This window comes from Chinchilla lanigera, unplaced genomic scaffold (genome assembly GCF_000276665.1).
Source record: "Chinchilla lanigera isolate Chin_1 unplaced genomic scaffold, ChiLan1.0 scaffold00113, whole genome shotgun sequence".
Classification (NCBI taxonomy): Eukaryota; Metazoa; Chordata; class Mammalia; order Rodentia; family Chinchillidae; genus Chinchilla; species Chinchilla lanigera.
In genome coordinates this window covers 1,676,972-1,692,929 of record NW_004955514.1, presented here as the reverse complement: position 1 = coordinate 1,692,929, position 15,958 = coordinate 1,676,972, and the positions used below count along the sequence as shown (strand labels likewise).

General features: G+C 56.0%; 1 protein-coding gene across 1 annotated transcript; it reads left to right on the top strand.

The window, feature by feature from the left end:
- Window positions 1-5,048: 5,048 nt before the first annotated feature.
- Tnip2 (TNFAIP3 interacting protein 2) lies at window positions 5,049-10,289 on the top strand (the record flags this gene model as incomplete). Its single annotated transcript, XM_013506803.1, is given in 5 exon segments — window positions 5,049-5,342; window positions 7,222-7,311; window positions 7,964-8,212; window positions 8,300-8,416; window positions 10,001-10,289. Coding segments are annotated over 5 exon segments (1,014 nt in total), but the record flags the coding sequence as incomplete, so codon positions are not given.
- Between the last annotated feature and the right edge of the window lie 5,669 nt (window positions 10,290-15,958).

Sequence of the window (15,958 nt, the reverse complement as noted above, 5' to 3'; positions counted from 1 at the left end):
CCTCTGGCCAGTGTCCGCCCCTTGGGCACCGTGAGCCCCGCGGGGTCCCCTCCGCCCCACCGCGTGGCTTCTGCAGGCGGGGACGAGGGGAGGCTCGGAGGGCAGACGTGAACCGTAGAGCCCTCCTCCTCCGGTCTCCCGTGCTCCGCCCGCCCGGGGGTCCCCCGGAGGGAAGCGCAGGCCGGCGGGGCGCAGCGCGCAGGAGGTTGCGTCGTGCGCGTTTCCAGGGTGGGCCCCGCAGCCAGACCTAGAGGGAGAAGGAACCCGCCTTTTTCATTTTCTGGTTATGAAAGTGATTTTACGCATCTGAAAAATAAAGGAAATAATCAAGAATAACCCCGCTGAGCCCACGATGGTGAGGGGCCGCTCGGCGGTCCGGGGTGCCTCTTCCTGCTTGACCCCGGCGGCGAGTCGGCCCGGCGCCCGCGCGCGGCTCTACGCCTTGTCGGGGTTCGCGCTCCGCGGAGCGCGAGGTCCGCGCGCAGCCAGACGCCCCCGCCGCCCGCGCCCTCTCTTCCTGGAAAGTGGGCTGGGACTCTTCAAGCGGAAAGGACCTTCACAAGCTCCCTCGCGCTTGCCCCCGACCTTAGTGTCGTGGGTATCAGGGGGACAGCGAGGGGACGGAGGGCCTGAGTTAGCGCCAGGACGCAGCCGGGTGTCAGCGCCCCGCCCTGGGGCGTCCCCGCACCCATGCGGGCCCAAAGCAGCCAGGTCTGTGGTGGCAGCGGCACCCGCTTCCCTCCCTCTATATAGGGAGGTTTTGTTTTCAGATTTAAAAGTAGTATAATTTTGCAATTTTATTTGGAACACTTTGTTAACGTTACTGTAGTAATTTTAAATATGTAATTGTTGTATGCCCTTCAATCTGCCAAAACCAACTGAGCAAGCATTAAACATAGGTGTCAGGGGCTGGGGATTTAGCTCAGCGGCACAGCGCCTGCCTGGCAAGGTCGTGAGTTCAATTCCCGGTATCGGAAAACAAAACAACATAGGTGTCACTGATCAGCTGTTGCACAAGGAATTCTGAGAAACCCTGTTCATTTTTATCTTAATACTGTCTTTTCTCTGTGATGCAGCTCTTAGGTTATGCAGTTTGCGAAGGTAAATGCAGGTTTAGACAGATAACTAGTGTGTTTTTATGGCTACACATACCTGTCTAAGCCTAATTTAAACAAGATGACAGGAACTGTGGTCGTTAAATCAATGCAAACACAATGCTTTTTTATACTGTCTTTAAGTTTTCTTCTCTTTGTAGGATTTTATTTCCCCTAGTACTGGGCATTAATATAGGCCCTTCTCACTGAACTATATCTCCAGCTCTAGTTTTTTTAAATTTTTTTTTTATTTTGAGACAGGGTCTTGTTAAGTGGATAAGTTGCCCAGACTGGGTTTGAACTTGGAGTCCTCCTGCCTCAGCCTCCCAGAGTGGTGGGATTACAGGGATGTGCCACTGTGCCTTGGCTGCTTATTATCTTTAGGTGCTACTGTTGAATATGACATTGTTACGTTTGAAATCATTCATTTTGAATGGCACAAGGAACTGAAATTGAATTTTTTTTTTTTGGTACTGGGAATCGAACTCAGGACCTTGCACTTTCCAGACAGGCACTTGTGCCGCTGAGCTATATCCCCGGCCCTGAAATTGACTTTAACTTTAGTAAAAGTTAATAAGTGTGAAAATAATAATAGAAAATAATAAATGTGAAAGCAAATAATTACTACCATTATTAAAAATGGTTCACAGAAATATTATATTTTCATATGCGGTAATAATACACTCTGCTTGTGGACAGCTGATAGAAACCAGAGAATTGTGCACAAACTTCGGTTATTCCCAAGGCCCAGAAAGCAGGGCACATGACAAAAAACATCTCACTAGCAAAGGACAAGGAGGAGAAGGGGGGAGGCCTAGGTGGACCGATCTGTCCAGAATGAGGAGCAGCAGGCAGCGTTGTCTGGGTCTCTGACCCAGAAGAGCCTGGCGGAGGGCGAGGTGGGCTGCAGCCATGTCCTTGGAGTCCGGTGAGGCCAGCGCCAGAGCAGCCCCGCCTGTGTGTGCCCGGAGTGGCCGAGATGCCATGGCGATGAGGAAGCTTCTCCCCCACAGACCTGTGGGGTGTCCTCACTCGCCCCAGTGTTGGTCTGCATGCGCCCCATTCTGGTCCTTCCAGTGTGACGCAAACCTCACTGAAGAATCCGGTGGGGCCCAGCACGAAGTCGACAGGGGCCGGCACCTCGCATGGCCCCTGTGTGACTGTGGGGTGTGCTGGGCCAGATGTGCCTTTCGTTCTCCGATGACCCATTGCGATGGCACCAGTTCCAAAGGACCAGGGTTGTTGGTGACCTTTGTGCGGATCCAGAGAAGGCAGAGGACAGTATGTGGAGACAAGCAGTGTGTCCTGAGCGGGCAGGGTGGGGCCCGGTGTGAGGCTGTGTCCGGAGGTGCCGCCTTCTTGCCAGGTGCCTGAGGTGCACAGCAGCATGCGCATGTGGGTGTGTCTGCCATTTTTAATTATTTAAGGAATATCTGATGTCTTACGCGGTTATTGCTCATCTGACGTTCACCCTGGGGCCAGCCACAGAGCCTGTGGAAGAGTGGGGAGGTTTACCCTCCCAGGGTCTGTGTTCACCCAGGTAGCAAAGCAGAATTAAAACCACAGCGCGAGCAGGGCCCAAGGGTGCACACCTGTAATCCCAGCTCCTTGGGAGGCTGAGGCAGGAGGACCACAAATTCCAGGCCACTCTGGGGAACTCATCGAGACCCTCTCTCAAGAAATGGAAAGGGCTGAGGATGTAGCTGAGAGAGAGGGCACTGGGTTCAAGCCCCAGTACAGGAGGAAAACCCAAAGCAGAAGAGGTGAGCTGCTGGCAGGTCACTGTCAGTGACAGCCGTGTGAGGAGCAGGGACCCCCAGTAGGGATCGAGGGGTCCCCAAGAGGCTGCTAAGGCTCAGGGACATGGAAGAGCCAGCTAGTGGCTCCAGGGTCTGTGTGCACCATCAGGGTACCAGCAGCCTGTGCAGGACCCAGTTGGCTGTGGGTGGCGGCCCCAGGAGCCCCTTTCCACCGTCCTGCGGGTCTGCCCAGCTTCTGGAGGCCTCAGCTCTTTCGGCACAGAAAGGCCGGCCTCTCCCCAGCTGAGGACGTCCTGGTCATGCAGACGGAGGGGGAGATACGGCCGGGAAGAGTGGCTCTCACCTGAGATTCCCGACCTGGCAGTCAGCAGGCACCCGGAGGTGACAGCTGGTGGGAGGCAGGCGCTGTGTCCGGGCGGAGACCCCGTGGGTTGGGGTGGGGAATGTTGGGAGACAGGGGGGCCTGGTGTGTGGCCGTGTTCCTGGGCTCCCCCAGGTTTTTCGGCTTTGGCTCCCTCAGCTAATGGTTATTTCTGAGGGTTCTTTAAAAACAGGAGAGCACAGAATTGTCGTTTTGGCCAGGCCTGGCGGCAACTGCCTAAAGCCCCAGCACTCAGGAGGTGCCGTAGAAGGGTCACTGAGATCAGTGTGGAGAGGGACCCTGTCCCGAAACTAAAACAACCGAAGTGTCATTTTAAGACCGCTTTTTAAAAAGAAGTCACTAGGGTTGTGCATACGAGTTTCCTAGAACTGCCATAAAAAAGTACCACAAACTCTGGCTTAAGGCAACAGTTAGCATTTCCACAGTTCTAGAGGCCAGAAGCGCCACAGTAAGGTGCGAGGGAGGGTCCCCCTCACCTCCTCGGCCTCTGCTGTGGCCACAGTCCCCGAGGCCGTTACGCGGAGGCACATCGCTCTGGTCTGTCTGCGCGAGTGGCTGCCTGGATTGATACAGGGGAGAAAAATGTACTCCCAGATACATCAAATGTGTGTTCCCCAAAATCAAAGAATGGATTCTAGAACAATGGAGGGTAAGAGTAGGAAAATTTTATTGAATGGGACACAGCTCCTGAGAGACAGGAGAAGACCCGAAAGTCAGTTCCCAAGGACGCCACTTCACAGAGGGGGTTTTATAGAGCAAAATCCGGAGCTGGGTACAACGTGGGTCAGAGCCGTGATCCAGTGAGACTGCAGGGTTAGCCCCCTGGGTAACGGTGGTCCAATGGGGAAGCAGGCCACGGGGCGAGGTGCACGGGAAGAACCAGGGCCTTTTCAAGGAGAAAGAACCAGGGGGTTCCGGCCCCCAACGGGGCGACTGATGTTAATGTTAACTCACTGCTCACCCCCGGGGGGGCACGCAGGCCTGGTCATCCTCCACTGTCCTGGGCTCCCGTCTTCCGCACCGGCCCCCGAGGGCCCAGCCCTGTCTGACTGCCTCGAATGTTTCTACCTCGCCTAGCTGTCTGGAATATGACTAGGGCCCATCCTAGCCAGGACCCCATCACGATGACAATCTTTTAAAAAATCATAGATATTATTTATTGACGCTTTTTTTTTAAAGCAGCCAAGTTTGTTCGAGAAAGTAAAAGTGACGTAGGGGAAGAACTGGCTCTGCAGCGTGAGCTCGGGCCCAGTAGAAGGGAAAGGCCAGGTGCAAGAGCACCCTGGAGAGACGGCGGGCGGGCGGGCGGGCGTGAGGAGGCCGCCACAGCTGTGGATGTTTAGGGGCCCGGTGCCACGTGAAACAGCACCTTCGCTCTTCTCCCGTGAGCGCTTGCGAGGCAGGTCTGGCGCCGTTTTGTAGACGGGAACGAAGCTTAGTGTTCCCAGAATCTCAGTGTCCGGCGGTGAATGACTTGATCTTAACTGAGGATGTCTGCAGAGACCCTGTTCTGAATGAAATCCTGTGCCAGGCACGGCTTCGGGGCCACTGTGGTGGGGTCCCCCTTCCTGTGCAGGACACTTCGGGGTTGCTACTTTTAGTGCTTTGTTTATGTGAAGTCTCAAACCGTGAGCTTGCTCCTGAGAACAGAGCTTTGGATGACACTGTACCCCACGGCCCTGTAGCTGGGGAAACCCGAGGTTCGTGCTTAGCTCTGACCTCCCGTCGCGTGCAGGGTGTGGCGGTTCCTCTGCCACCTGTCTCGGGCTTTGCGGACTGCTGCCATTGACCTGCTGCTGCTTTCGTGCCCAGGAGGAAGCAGAGAGACTCACGCAGCGCCTGGAGGAGGGAGAGCAGGAGCTGCAGCCGGCCGAGAGCCAGCCCTGGCACGAGCGGGACAAGGAGGTGGCCCTGCTGCGGAGGAGCGTGGCTGAGAAGGAGCGGGCCCGGGCCGCCAGCGACGTGCTGTGCCGTTCCCTGGCCGGCGAGACGCAGCAGCTGCGCAGGACGCTGGCCGCCACTGCCCACATGTGCCAGCACCTGGCCCGGCGTCTGGAGGAGCAGCTGCGTGCACAGGGGCCGGGGAGGGACAAAGGCCTGGACGAGGTACGCTGGCCAGTGTCTCCTGGCGAGGGGAGGGCGGCAGGGCGGAGGCAGCGTGGAGAGCCTGCGCCTAGGAGCGGGGACCTGCAGTGTGGAGGAAGCGGGCAGCACCTCCCAGTCCCTCGCTGCCCAGCACCACCTGAGTGGTGGGGACGGCACTGTGGACGCCTCTGCCTGGTGAGGGCTGGGGTGCAGGGGCTGCCTGGGGAAGCGCAGTCACAGCGTGCTGTGCGGATGGGGAAGCGGGGGCGGGGCAGGCGGCCGTGCCACTGGGGCCTGCTGAGGCCTCCAGAGCCCTCATGTGCAGGGGTGGACCCCACCTCCGCAAGGCCCCGCTGCCAGCCTTCGTGGGCTCTGTGCATCTCAGTGGTCGGGACTTCTCCCGGCTCAGCAGAGCCTCAACCGCCACCGCTGAGGTTGGCTTTTCGGCTCATCCGTGCCATCGGGGGGCATCACACTATCCTCGGGCACAGGCTCCTCGTCAACACTGTGCCCTTCAGGGGGCACGGTGGGAGCTGGGCCAGCAGACAGAGGCACCTGGGGCCTGTGGCTGTGGGTGCCCGAGAGGGGACATTCCAGGCCGGGGTGAGGGCTGGCCCAGCCTGGTAGGGACAGAAGGCAGCTGGTTCCCATGAGGGTGGGCATGGAGCGGGGGCCGCAGGCTGGGTGTCCTGGCAGGAGCAGCAGGGGACGGTGGGGCCTGGTGCTGCTCGAGGCACCTTCCTCCCACTGGTGGGGAGCAGGACTGTGCACTTTTCCGGGCCCAGAAGCTCAGGTCCCTTCCGGGCACCTCTCTGGCATACACTGGGACTTTAGAAGCTCAAGCCAGCGCCGTCTGGGTGAGGCAGTGCCTGGCTCTGAGCCACTGTGACGCTCACCCTGTGGATCTGGCAGTAGCCGCCCAGAACAGCTAGCCGAAAGCAGGCGTGGGGCGGGGGATGGTGACAACCACCTCATCTGTCTCAGCACCGCTTCTCAGCCCTGGACCTGGCTGAGTCACTTGGGGCTTCCCAGGGAAGGCTGGGTTAAGCTTTGCACTTCCTATCATTCAAGGGGAATTCTCAAAAATAACGTCACTGAGATCAAAAAAAAAAAAAAAAAAAAAAGAAGGCCAGCTCAGCGGCACAGTGCCTGCCTGGCAAGTGCAAGGTCATGAGTTCAATTCCTGGTACTGGAAAAAAAAAAAAAAAAAAAAAAGAAGGCCAGTGGTGGTGCATGTCTGTAACCCCAGCATTCAGGAAGCTGAGGCAGGAGGACTGCTATGAGTTTGAGACCCTGTCTCAAAAAAAAAAAAAATGAACAAACAAATAATAAAAATAGTGTCACTGACACAGTCGCCCTCCCTGCTCAGTACATGGCACTTCTCGGGTACAACTGGTGTCTCACAAGCCTCTCATTCAGGTCCATGTGCTCCTGTTAGGGGCTGGCGTGGCTGTGGCTTCCTCATGGACCTCGGCCCTGCTGGAGGCTCAGCCAGGTCGCTGCCCACCCGAGGGGCCGCAGCTGCCGGCGTGTGCACAGGAAGGTGTGGAGGGCCGGGGCCTGCCCCTGCCGTGGTCTCGGGGGCCGCAGGACTCCGGGGTGGGAGCTCGGGGATGGGAGCTTTTGCCGCGACCGCAGCGCTGAGCCTGTAGACGCGGAGCTCCAGGAGGCTGGGCTCCCACCGGGAGAGCTCACCGCACAGCGGTGCCAGGGCACGAAGAGCCGTGACCGTGGGCAGCAGCGGAGCCAGCAGGCCCTGTGGGGCTCTGCCCTGCCACCCGGGCGGTCCCTGCCAGCTGTGGTGCTCGGTGCTCTGCCTCAGCCTCTGGCCCCCGCATCCCCCTCCCGTGCACGTCATGCGCAGTGACGTGGCCTCCCTGCTGTGCTCCTCCTCGTGCAGCCAGAGCGGACAGGTGGGGACGCTGCTGTGCAGGCTGCCGTCGAGAAGTTACAGGAAGAAAACCTCCTGCTGAAGCAGAAGGTGGCCCACGTGAGTGCCCTAACGTTTCCCTGAGCAGCACCTGGCCTAGCGGGTGGCAGGGGTTCATTCCTCAGTGCTGGAGCCCGGCCTTTCTCAGAGGATGGCCTTTGCACTGAGCTACATCCTCAGCCTTTAAAAAATTTTTTTACTCATGAGTTCGGTTCCCGGTACTGGAGAAAAACCAAAAAAAAAAAAAATTTTTTTATTTCGAGACAGAGTCTTGTTAAGGTGCCCAGGCTGGGGTGGAATTTGTAGTCCTCCTGCCTCAGCCTCCCAGGGTGGTGAGATTACAGGTGTGTACCACCACTCCTATTTTTTTTTTTTTTTTTTTTTTTACATAATGGGATTGACCACAAGGCAAGTGTTCCACCACAGAGCCATATTCCCAGGTCCATGGCACTTTGTTTTTTGAGACAGAATCTGGCTAAGTTCCCCAGGCTGGGCTTAAACTTTTGGTTCTCCTGCCTCAGCTTCCCAAGCAGTTGGTATCACAGGTGTACACCACCCTGTCAAGCAGCAAAAAGTTTTTCAGGCAAGAAAATTGAGTTAGTGTACTTCTGTGCATGATCTCTGCTGTGGACGTCACTGTGGGTGCCAGGAGTCCCAGGAGGCCGGTGTCCTGTGTGCAGCGCTGCTGAGGGCCCGGGCGCTGCCTCCACAGGTGGAAGACCTCAATGCCAAGTGGCAGCGCTATGACGCCAGCCGGGATGAGTATGTGAGGGGGCTCCAGGTGCGGCTGCGCGGACTGCAGGAGCCCCAGGAGCCGGAGCTGATGAGGAAGGAGATCTCCCGGCTCAACCACCAGCTGGAGGCCAGGATGCGCGACTGTGCGGAGGCTGAGCGGGCGCTGGCGGCCGCGAGGACAGCCCAGGATGCCACCCTGGAGCGAGTGCAGATGTTGGAGCAGCAGGTGTGGCCCTCAGGCCAGGCCCAGGGCTTGGGTGCGCTGGGTGGCGGTGGGCATGGGGACAGAAACGAGTGTCCTGTGCCTCCTCAGATCCTGGCGTACAAGGATGACTTCACGTCGGAAAGGGCAGATCGGGAGCGGGCTCAAAGCAGGATTCAGGAGCTGGAGGAGAGGCTGGCCTTGCTCCTGCAGGCCGCCCAGGGACAGGTGGGTGCGGGGCGTTTCTCCTCTGGGCTCGGTGAGTTGATTTTTCTTCATGGGTGTTAGCCTCTGTCTGCTGAGCCCTGACTTGCTGGTGCTGGGGCCGTGACGGCCCCTCCCCGGGACCCGGGGTGTCGGCAGGGGATGCGCCTACATGTTCCGTGTCCAGCGATGGAGGAGGCGGGTGTGGCGGCCAGTGGAGCGAGGTGGCCGTCTTCAGGGCCTGTCTTCTCTAGGCATCTCCCTCAGGTGTCCAGAGAGCAGCTCTGTCCGCGTCAGTGCTGGCTGGCAGGCGGGGACCGAGTTACCATGTCATGCGGTGTGCCACAGGTCCCAGGTGTCCACCAAGGTCCCCAGTGCAGCCTCTGGGCTCAGGGCCACCCCTGGCATGGGCTGTAACTGACAGTGCCCATGGAAGAGCGCTAGCTACCTCTCCCGCTCCTGCAGTTCAGACCCACGTTCTGCACTAGTCCTGGGAGGCTGGCGTCTTCAGCTGCATAGTGTCCGCTGCGGCCCCGTCCTAGGGCTTTGCTGTCCTGACACGACTGGGCATCGTGGTGCCACTGCTGACCGTGGAGCTGCCCTCCTGGAGAGCGAGAGCAAGGATCTGGGGTCACACTTCCTCCCTCTTCTGGCACAAGGGCGCAGGGAGCCATGGCAGACGTCTTTCTTCCACACCTTAGCCTGAGTCCTCAGCAGGCAGCAGCACAGGCCCCAGTGCTACCTGGGGAGGCGGAGCAGGGTGGGGACTGCAGCCTGTAGCCAGCAAGGAGGTGCCAGAGGCTGTGCTGGCCACAGCTGGCCCAGTCAGCCTGCCAGGGGCCTTCCCTGAGCCAGTGTGGAGCCCGTGATTCCTGGTTCTCCCTGAGCCCCGGACCATGGGTACTGGACTGGAGCCTCCAGCCATGTCCTGGCTGGGAGTGGAGCATCTTGGACATGGAGATACATGGGTTTTCCCGGGATTTGGTTGTGCTTGGGGGTTTCTAGCCTCCTGTCTGTACCTGATTTGAAAACTGCTCACGGCCGGGTCACAGGGATGGTCTTGGGTGGTCTGTCTAGGAGCCTCTCAACATCTGGGGCAGAAGAGTGACTAGCGGCAGTCCCAGGCCTGGTCAGCTGCCAGGGCAAGATTCCTGGTGGGGCTGCTGTGGCCTCTGGCCCTGAGGCGCTGGCAGAACTGTGCAGGCCCTGCCCTAGGTCGCACGTCTGGGGACGGCGGTGCTGAAGGTGCGGGTGCCCAACCTGTGACCTGAGGGAGACCCACATTCGGAGGCAGAGTGGAAAGGAAGCCAGGCCTGTGGGGACAGTGGCACTGCTAGCCGCAGGACAGCCCCCTGCTGCCACACAGGGCCAGGCTCCGATCCGTGCCCTAGCCCTCAGTGTGGTGCAGGCGGCCTGGGCTCAGGGTGGGGCATCAGGGCCGCCTTATGGTGGATCTCGGGGCTGATGGCTGCAGGAACCCCGCTTGGGCCTGTTCCTTCCGGGGTCCCTCCAGGTGGGTGCTGTGGGTGAGGGAGCTGGCTCCTGGGGGGTGGGGTATGAAGTGTTTCTAGCTGCTGGAAACGAGCCTGGCCTCCGTTTTTCCTGCAGGATCCCCGAGAGCCAGGTGCCAGCCGGATCCATGCTGGGAGCAAGACAGCCACGTACTTAGAGACCGACGCGCTGGGACTCGCAGCGCCAGACGGCCGGGGGCTGGGGCCCAGGTCTCCACGGCCACAAGCCCCCAAGGAGGGTGGGTGCCCAAGCGCAGCCCCGAGAGGACAGGGCGACCTCCAGTGCCCGCACTGCCTGCGCTGCTTCGGAGATGAGCAAGGCGAGGAGCTCCTTGGGCACGTGGCTGAGTGCTGCCAGTGAGCAGGGCTGCCGGGCCGCCCCGCCTGGCCCTCGGGTGACTGGGTGGGCCCTGTGGAGACGGGGCCTCAGACAGAGTAGAGCCCGCTGCTCCCTCTGTCCCCTGGGCCGTGGACAGACGGCTGGAGGGAGCAGCCAGCAGATGTCGGTGGTGGCCGGTGAGCGAGGCCGGTCTTGTCTGTGTGGCGTGAAGCTTCCCACGCTGCCAGGGGGAAGCCACGAGCTGTCCCACGTGGAGGACTTAGAGGCCAGCGTGGCAGGAAGTAGCAGCCCTGGAGCCACGTCCTGCTCTGTGTGGTGGCCGCGTGGTACCGAGCGCTGGCCCTGCAGTCACGTGTCCAGAGGTGAGGTGCGTTGGTCTCACAGCCCCTGGTCGCTCTCATGAACGTCCTCACTGCTGTGACTGCTCTGGGGCCCGGGCTGGCCGGACCTAGGTGGCAGCAGGGACGCTGGCACGCTGGGAGGGGCAGAGGCAGCAGGGACGGGCGGCCTCGCAGAAGCAGGTGGACACCCAGTGTGGGTCCGACTCCGAGGTCCGGGGTGTGGAGCGGCTGCTTGGTGCTGGAGGAACCTGAGGCTGCCTGAGCACAGCAAATGGAGGATGGGGACGTTCCAAAGAGAAAGGTGCCCCAGGAAGAGGAGCCCTCAAGTCGCTGGCCAACTCTGAAGTGTGCACCCTGAGGGGCCCGGAGGAGCCCTGGGAGCGAGGAGCGCTGCGCGCAGAGCTGGGAGAGTTCCGGCTATGCTGAAGGGAGCCGGTTCCGAATCTGAGTCCCTGAGGTGAGAGGCGCGGCCAAACGCCGCACATTTGCACCTAAGGGCCAGCAAGGCCGCAGCCAGCCAAGAGCAGAAGAGGCCTGGCTGCAGAGCCACCCGGATTCCAGGCAGCCTCTCTTCCTTCCTCCCTTCCTCCCTTCCTCCCTTCCTTCTTTCCTTCCTTCCTTTCCTTCTTTTTCTTTCATTCTTTCTTTCTCCTTCCTTCCCTCTTTCCTTCCTTCCTCCCTCCCTTTTTCCCTCCTTCTCCCCCTCCCCCTTTTTTTTAAGACAGGGTCTCACTATGTAGTTTAGGCTGGTATGAACTCACTATGGAATCCACGCTGGCCTCCAAGTTACTCCTGCCTCAGCCTCCCCAGTGCTGGGATTATAGACCTGATGGGATTTCCTTGCCTAGAACAAACCCAACACTTCACAGAGAAACAAAAGAATAGGGGCCTCAAAACTGTCAGTCCAGCCTCAGTACTTACCAGAGTGGAGTCTGAGATGATGTATTTCTGGAAATAAAGGGGTGTGAAAAATGAATGTAGAATAAAGGTAATATTTATTTATTTGTTTGTTTGTTTGTTTGTACTGGGAATTGAACTCAGGACCTTGCACTTGCCAGGCAGGCGCTTATGCCACTGAGCTATATCCCTAGCCCAAAGATATTTTTAGACAAACACAAGCTAAGAAAATTTATATCCTGCAGCCTGACCTGGAAGAAACATCTGTACTCTAGAAATTGTTCATGCTGTGTCAGGGGTAGTGGCGCAGGCCTTGAATCCAGCTACTTGGGAGGTTGAGACAGGAGGATTGCAAGTTCAAGGCCAGCCTGGGCAACTTAGTGAGATGCTGGTTCAAAATAAAGAGGGCTGGGAATGTGGCCCAGTGGGAGCAGGTTTGCCTAGCCTGTGAGCCCTGGGTCAAGTCTTCAATATTGCAAAAAAGAGGAAAAGTTATTTAGGCTAAAGGAAAATGATCTGGACAGAAGGACAGAGACACAGAAAAGGATAAAGAGCATGAGTGTGAGTAGAGGTCAAGGAACGCTGCCTTACAACACACGTAAACATGAGCACAAGAGCTCGCGAGGTGTGTAGGGGATGCATTTAATGGAGCTGCACCACTGCAAGATTTGCAGATTGATTTAAGGTAGACTAAGGAAACGTACTGTAATCTCTAGGGCAACCATTAAAACAATACTACAATATTCAATAAAAAGTAATAGGAGCTGGGCATGGTGATGCATACCTATAATTCCAGCACTGGGGAGACCGAGGCAGGAAGATCAGTGTGAGTTTGAGAGCAGCTTGGACTGCACAGTTCAGATCCAGCCTAAACTACAGTGAGACTATCTCAAAAACAAAAACAAAAACAAACAAAAAAACCCAGAAAAATAGAATATCTTTTGATAAGAGGTGTTAGGAGAAATTTTAAAAAATGAGACAAATAGAAGATACCTGGTAAGCCAGATGTAGTGGTATATGCCTGTAGTTCCAACTCCAGGAGCCTGAAGCAAGAAAATCATCTGAGCCTAGGAGTTTGAGGCCAGCCTAGGCAATGTAGTGCGACCCTATCTTAGAAAATAGATGGGGTGCTGGGGATTTAGCTCAGCGGCACAGCACCTGCCTGGCAAACATGAGGTCATGAGCTCAATTCCTGGTACCAGAAAAAAAAAAAAAGTAGCTGAAAACCCAACTATATTAGTAATTACATTAAATATAAATGGACCACTTTGATGGAAAGAAAGATTGTCACCGGATATAGTGGCGCATGTCTGTAGACAGCACGTGGGAGACTGAGGCAGGAGGATCACTGCAAGTTTGAGGGCAGCCTGAGCTACATAGTGAGTTCAAGGCCAGCCTGAAGTATATAGCAAGATCCTGTCTCAAAAAACCAAAAAACCAGCCAGGTGTGGTGGTGCAAGCGAGGCGCAGTGGCGCATGCCTGCAATCCCAGCACTCAAGAGACTTAGGCTGGAGGATCATTGCAAGTTCAAGACCAGCCTGGGCTACAAAGTGAGCTCACGGCCGGCCTGAACTGCACAGCGAGATCCGGTCTCAAAAAAAAAAAAAAAAAAAAAAAAAAAAAAAAAAACCCAAACAAACAAAAGGATGAATGCAAAATTTAAAAAGTCACACCTACTTGCTCATTAGAAAAGGTATACTTTATTTTTATTTTTGTAGTGCTAGGCATTCACACTCTAGGCAAGGGCTCTACCACTGAGCTACAACCCCAGCACTAGAAAACCTGTACTTTAAGGAAAGAACATGAGCTGGGGGTGTGACTCAGTGGTAGAGCTTTTGCCTAGCAAGCACGAGGCCTGGGATTCCATCCCCAGTACACAAATTGTGTGTGTGTATGTGTGTGTGTGTGTGTGTGCGCGCGTGCACACGCGCATCTGAGATACGTACAGACATGCATTTGTATACACCCGTGTAGATGTGTATAAAAGCACAACCTGGGAAGGATGGGAAAGACACCATGCCAGTATAACCAAGAAAATGACTGGTGATATGATATTACTAGAAATAGACATGAATAAATACACATATAATGAAATTTGTACAGAGCTTAAAAATAAGGCTTAAAAATATATAAAGCAAAAGCGGACCTAGCTGAATGCACAGTCAATGGCGTTTTTTTTTTTTTTTTTTGGTACCGGGAATCGAACTCACGACCTTGCGCTTGCCGGGCAGGTGCTGTGCCGCTGAGCTAAATCCCCAGCCCCTCACTGGCAATTTTAATGCATATCTCAGTGTAGAAGCAGTGGGGAACAGTTAAGTGAGGTCACAGGAGATTTACACAAAATAGACCACTTGACCTAATTTACACATAGAACATCACAGCCAACAAAAGCTAGCTATATGGTACACCCTTTCAGGTGTACACGGAACACTTACCAAAGGAGACTGCTGTGGCTTGTATCTAGATGTCCCTTTAAAGCCTCGCGCCCTTGGCTTGGCGCGGTGGTGCACGCCTGCAATCCTAGCACTAGGGAGGCTGAGACAGGAGGAGCTCAAATTTGAGGCCAGCCTGGGCTACATAAAGAAGTTCAAGGCCAGCCTGAACTACATGTTTTTTTTTTTTTCAAAAAAAACCAACAACAAAAACCTCGAGCCCTTGTAGGTGGGGCTTTGGGGAAGTGACTGGACGGTGGTGTGCAGTACTGCATCAGCCTCCTGGTTCAGCAGTCTGAGTGCGTGTGATGGGTTCACCGAAGAGGGAAGGCCCTCTTCACCCCACGGGTATGGGCAGCACCAAGCACTAGACTATAGCCTGGGGGCAGTAAAAAGCGACAGGAAGAGGAAGCCTTGCCACCTCTTCCCTGCCTTCCACAAGCTCTCGCCCCTCTGCCAGGTGCCCTGCCTTGGAGCAGCAGACTGCAGTACACTGAAAATCCCGTAGGCTGGGCCGAAGTGAACCTCTCCTGCTCAGTCTGGTCTGTCCCAGCTGGGAGGAAGTGACTAAGACACCGAGGATGGGCTGTAGCTGGTGGGAGGGCCCTGCATGCACTCCCCAGGAGCACAAATAAAATACGTCGATGAGTTAGGAGCTTCCCTAAGTGCTGCCATGACAGTGACACCCGAGAAAGAAAGCATAAAATGAGCGCCAGGGGAAATGCCCTGTGGACACAGACGGAGGCGGAGGGCACTGGCAAGCAGCGAGGGCAGGGAGGGCCGGACGAGCTCAGTGGCCACCCTGGGCGCCAGGCTCGCGTCCTCCACACTGGGAGGATGAACGGTGGGACACAGCCCCAGCAGACAGTGCCTGACCTCATCCACAGGCTGCTTACCTGGGTGCCCGGAGAACATCGATCCAAATGTGTAAACGCTACCTAGCTGCAGGGTCCTGCGGAGAAGCGGAGACGCGGGTCGGGGCTCTGCGCTTGTTGCTGAGGGGATGATGTCACCACAGTGTCCCCCGAAGTCTAAGGACAGGCACCTGCCCCGCCCACAGCATTCTTCAGAGCGGCTTCCTGCGGATGCAGTCAGACTGTGCCACGCATCTGCTCAGCGCACAGTTCAGGGGCCGTGTCCCCGTGGTCACTGCCACGTCCACGTTAGGTCTCCAGGAGCTAAGTAACCTGCACTGCTCCCTACAGCCTCTTCCCTGGCCTTGGGACCCTGGATTTTCCACCCCTGGAGATTTCCCTCTTCTGGACAATTTGTGTGCTGCTTCCTCCCTCTCCTCTTCTTACTGGGTGTCGAGCCCAGGTCCTTTGCAATGTGCTTTGTTCCCAGCCCTATTCATTTGATTCAGTTGTTTATTTTGGTTTTTGTGACAGGTTCTCACTAAATTGCCCAGGTTTGAGATCCTCCTGCTTCAGCCTCCTGAGTAGCTGGGATTATAGATGTATGCCACCATATCTAGTTTATATTTTTAGAAAATCTTTTTGCTGCTCTTTAGTGTGCAATAATACATCAAACTAGTGTCAAATTCATTTTTTTTTTTGAACTCAGGTCCTTTGCCCTGAGTTATATATCCAGCCCTATCTTAGTGTTTTTTGTTTTTTTTTTTTTTTTTTAGTTTTTTTGGTTTTTCTGGTTTTTCTCCGGTATTAGTGTTTGTTTTTTTTTAACCAGAAATCGAACTCAGGACTTTGCACTTGCCAGGCAGGTGCTTGTGCCACTGAGCTATATTCCCGGCCCATCAGCCCTTTCTATTTTAAAACAGGGTCTCACTAACTTGCTATAGTTGTCCAGGACAGGCTTGAACTTGCAGTCTTCCTGCCTCAGGCTCCTAGAGTGCTGGCAGTAGAGGTGTGCCCAGTATGCCTGGCTAATTTTTTATGTCAGTGATTATACTTTTCCAGTTCTGTAGCTTCCAACTGGTTCTTTGAACAGTCTTCTCTCTGTGCTGATGTCGAGTTGCCGTCACACTTTGCTCACGTCTTTAAATCTCTACTCACGGTCTCTTCTACTTCTGTGACGCCCCCCCCCC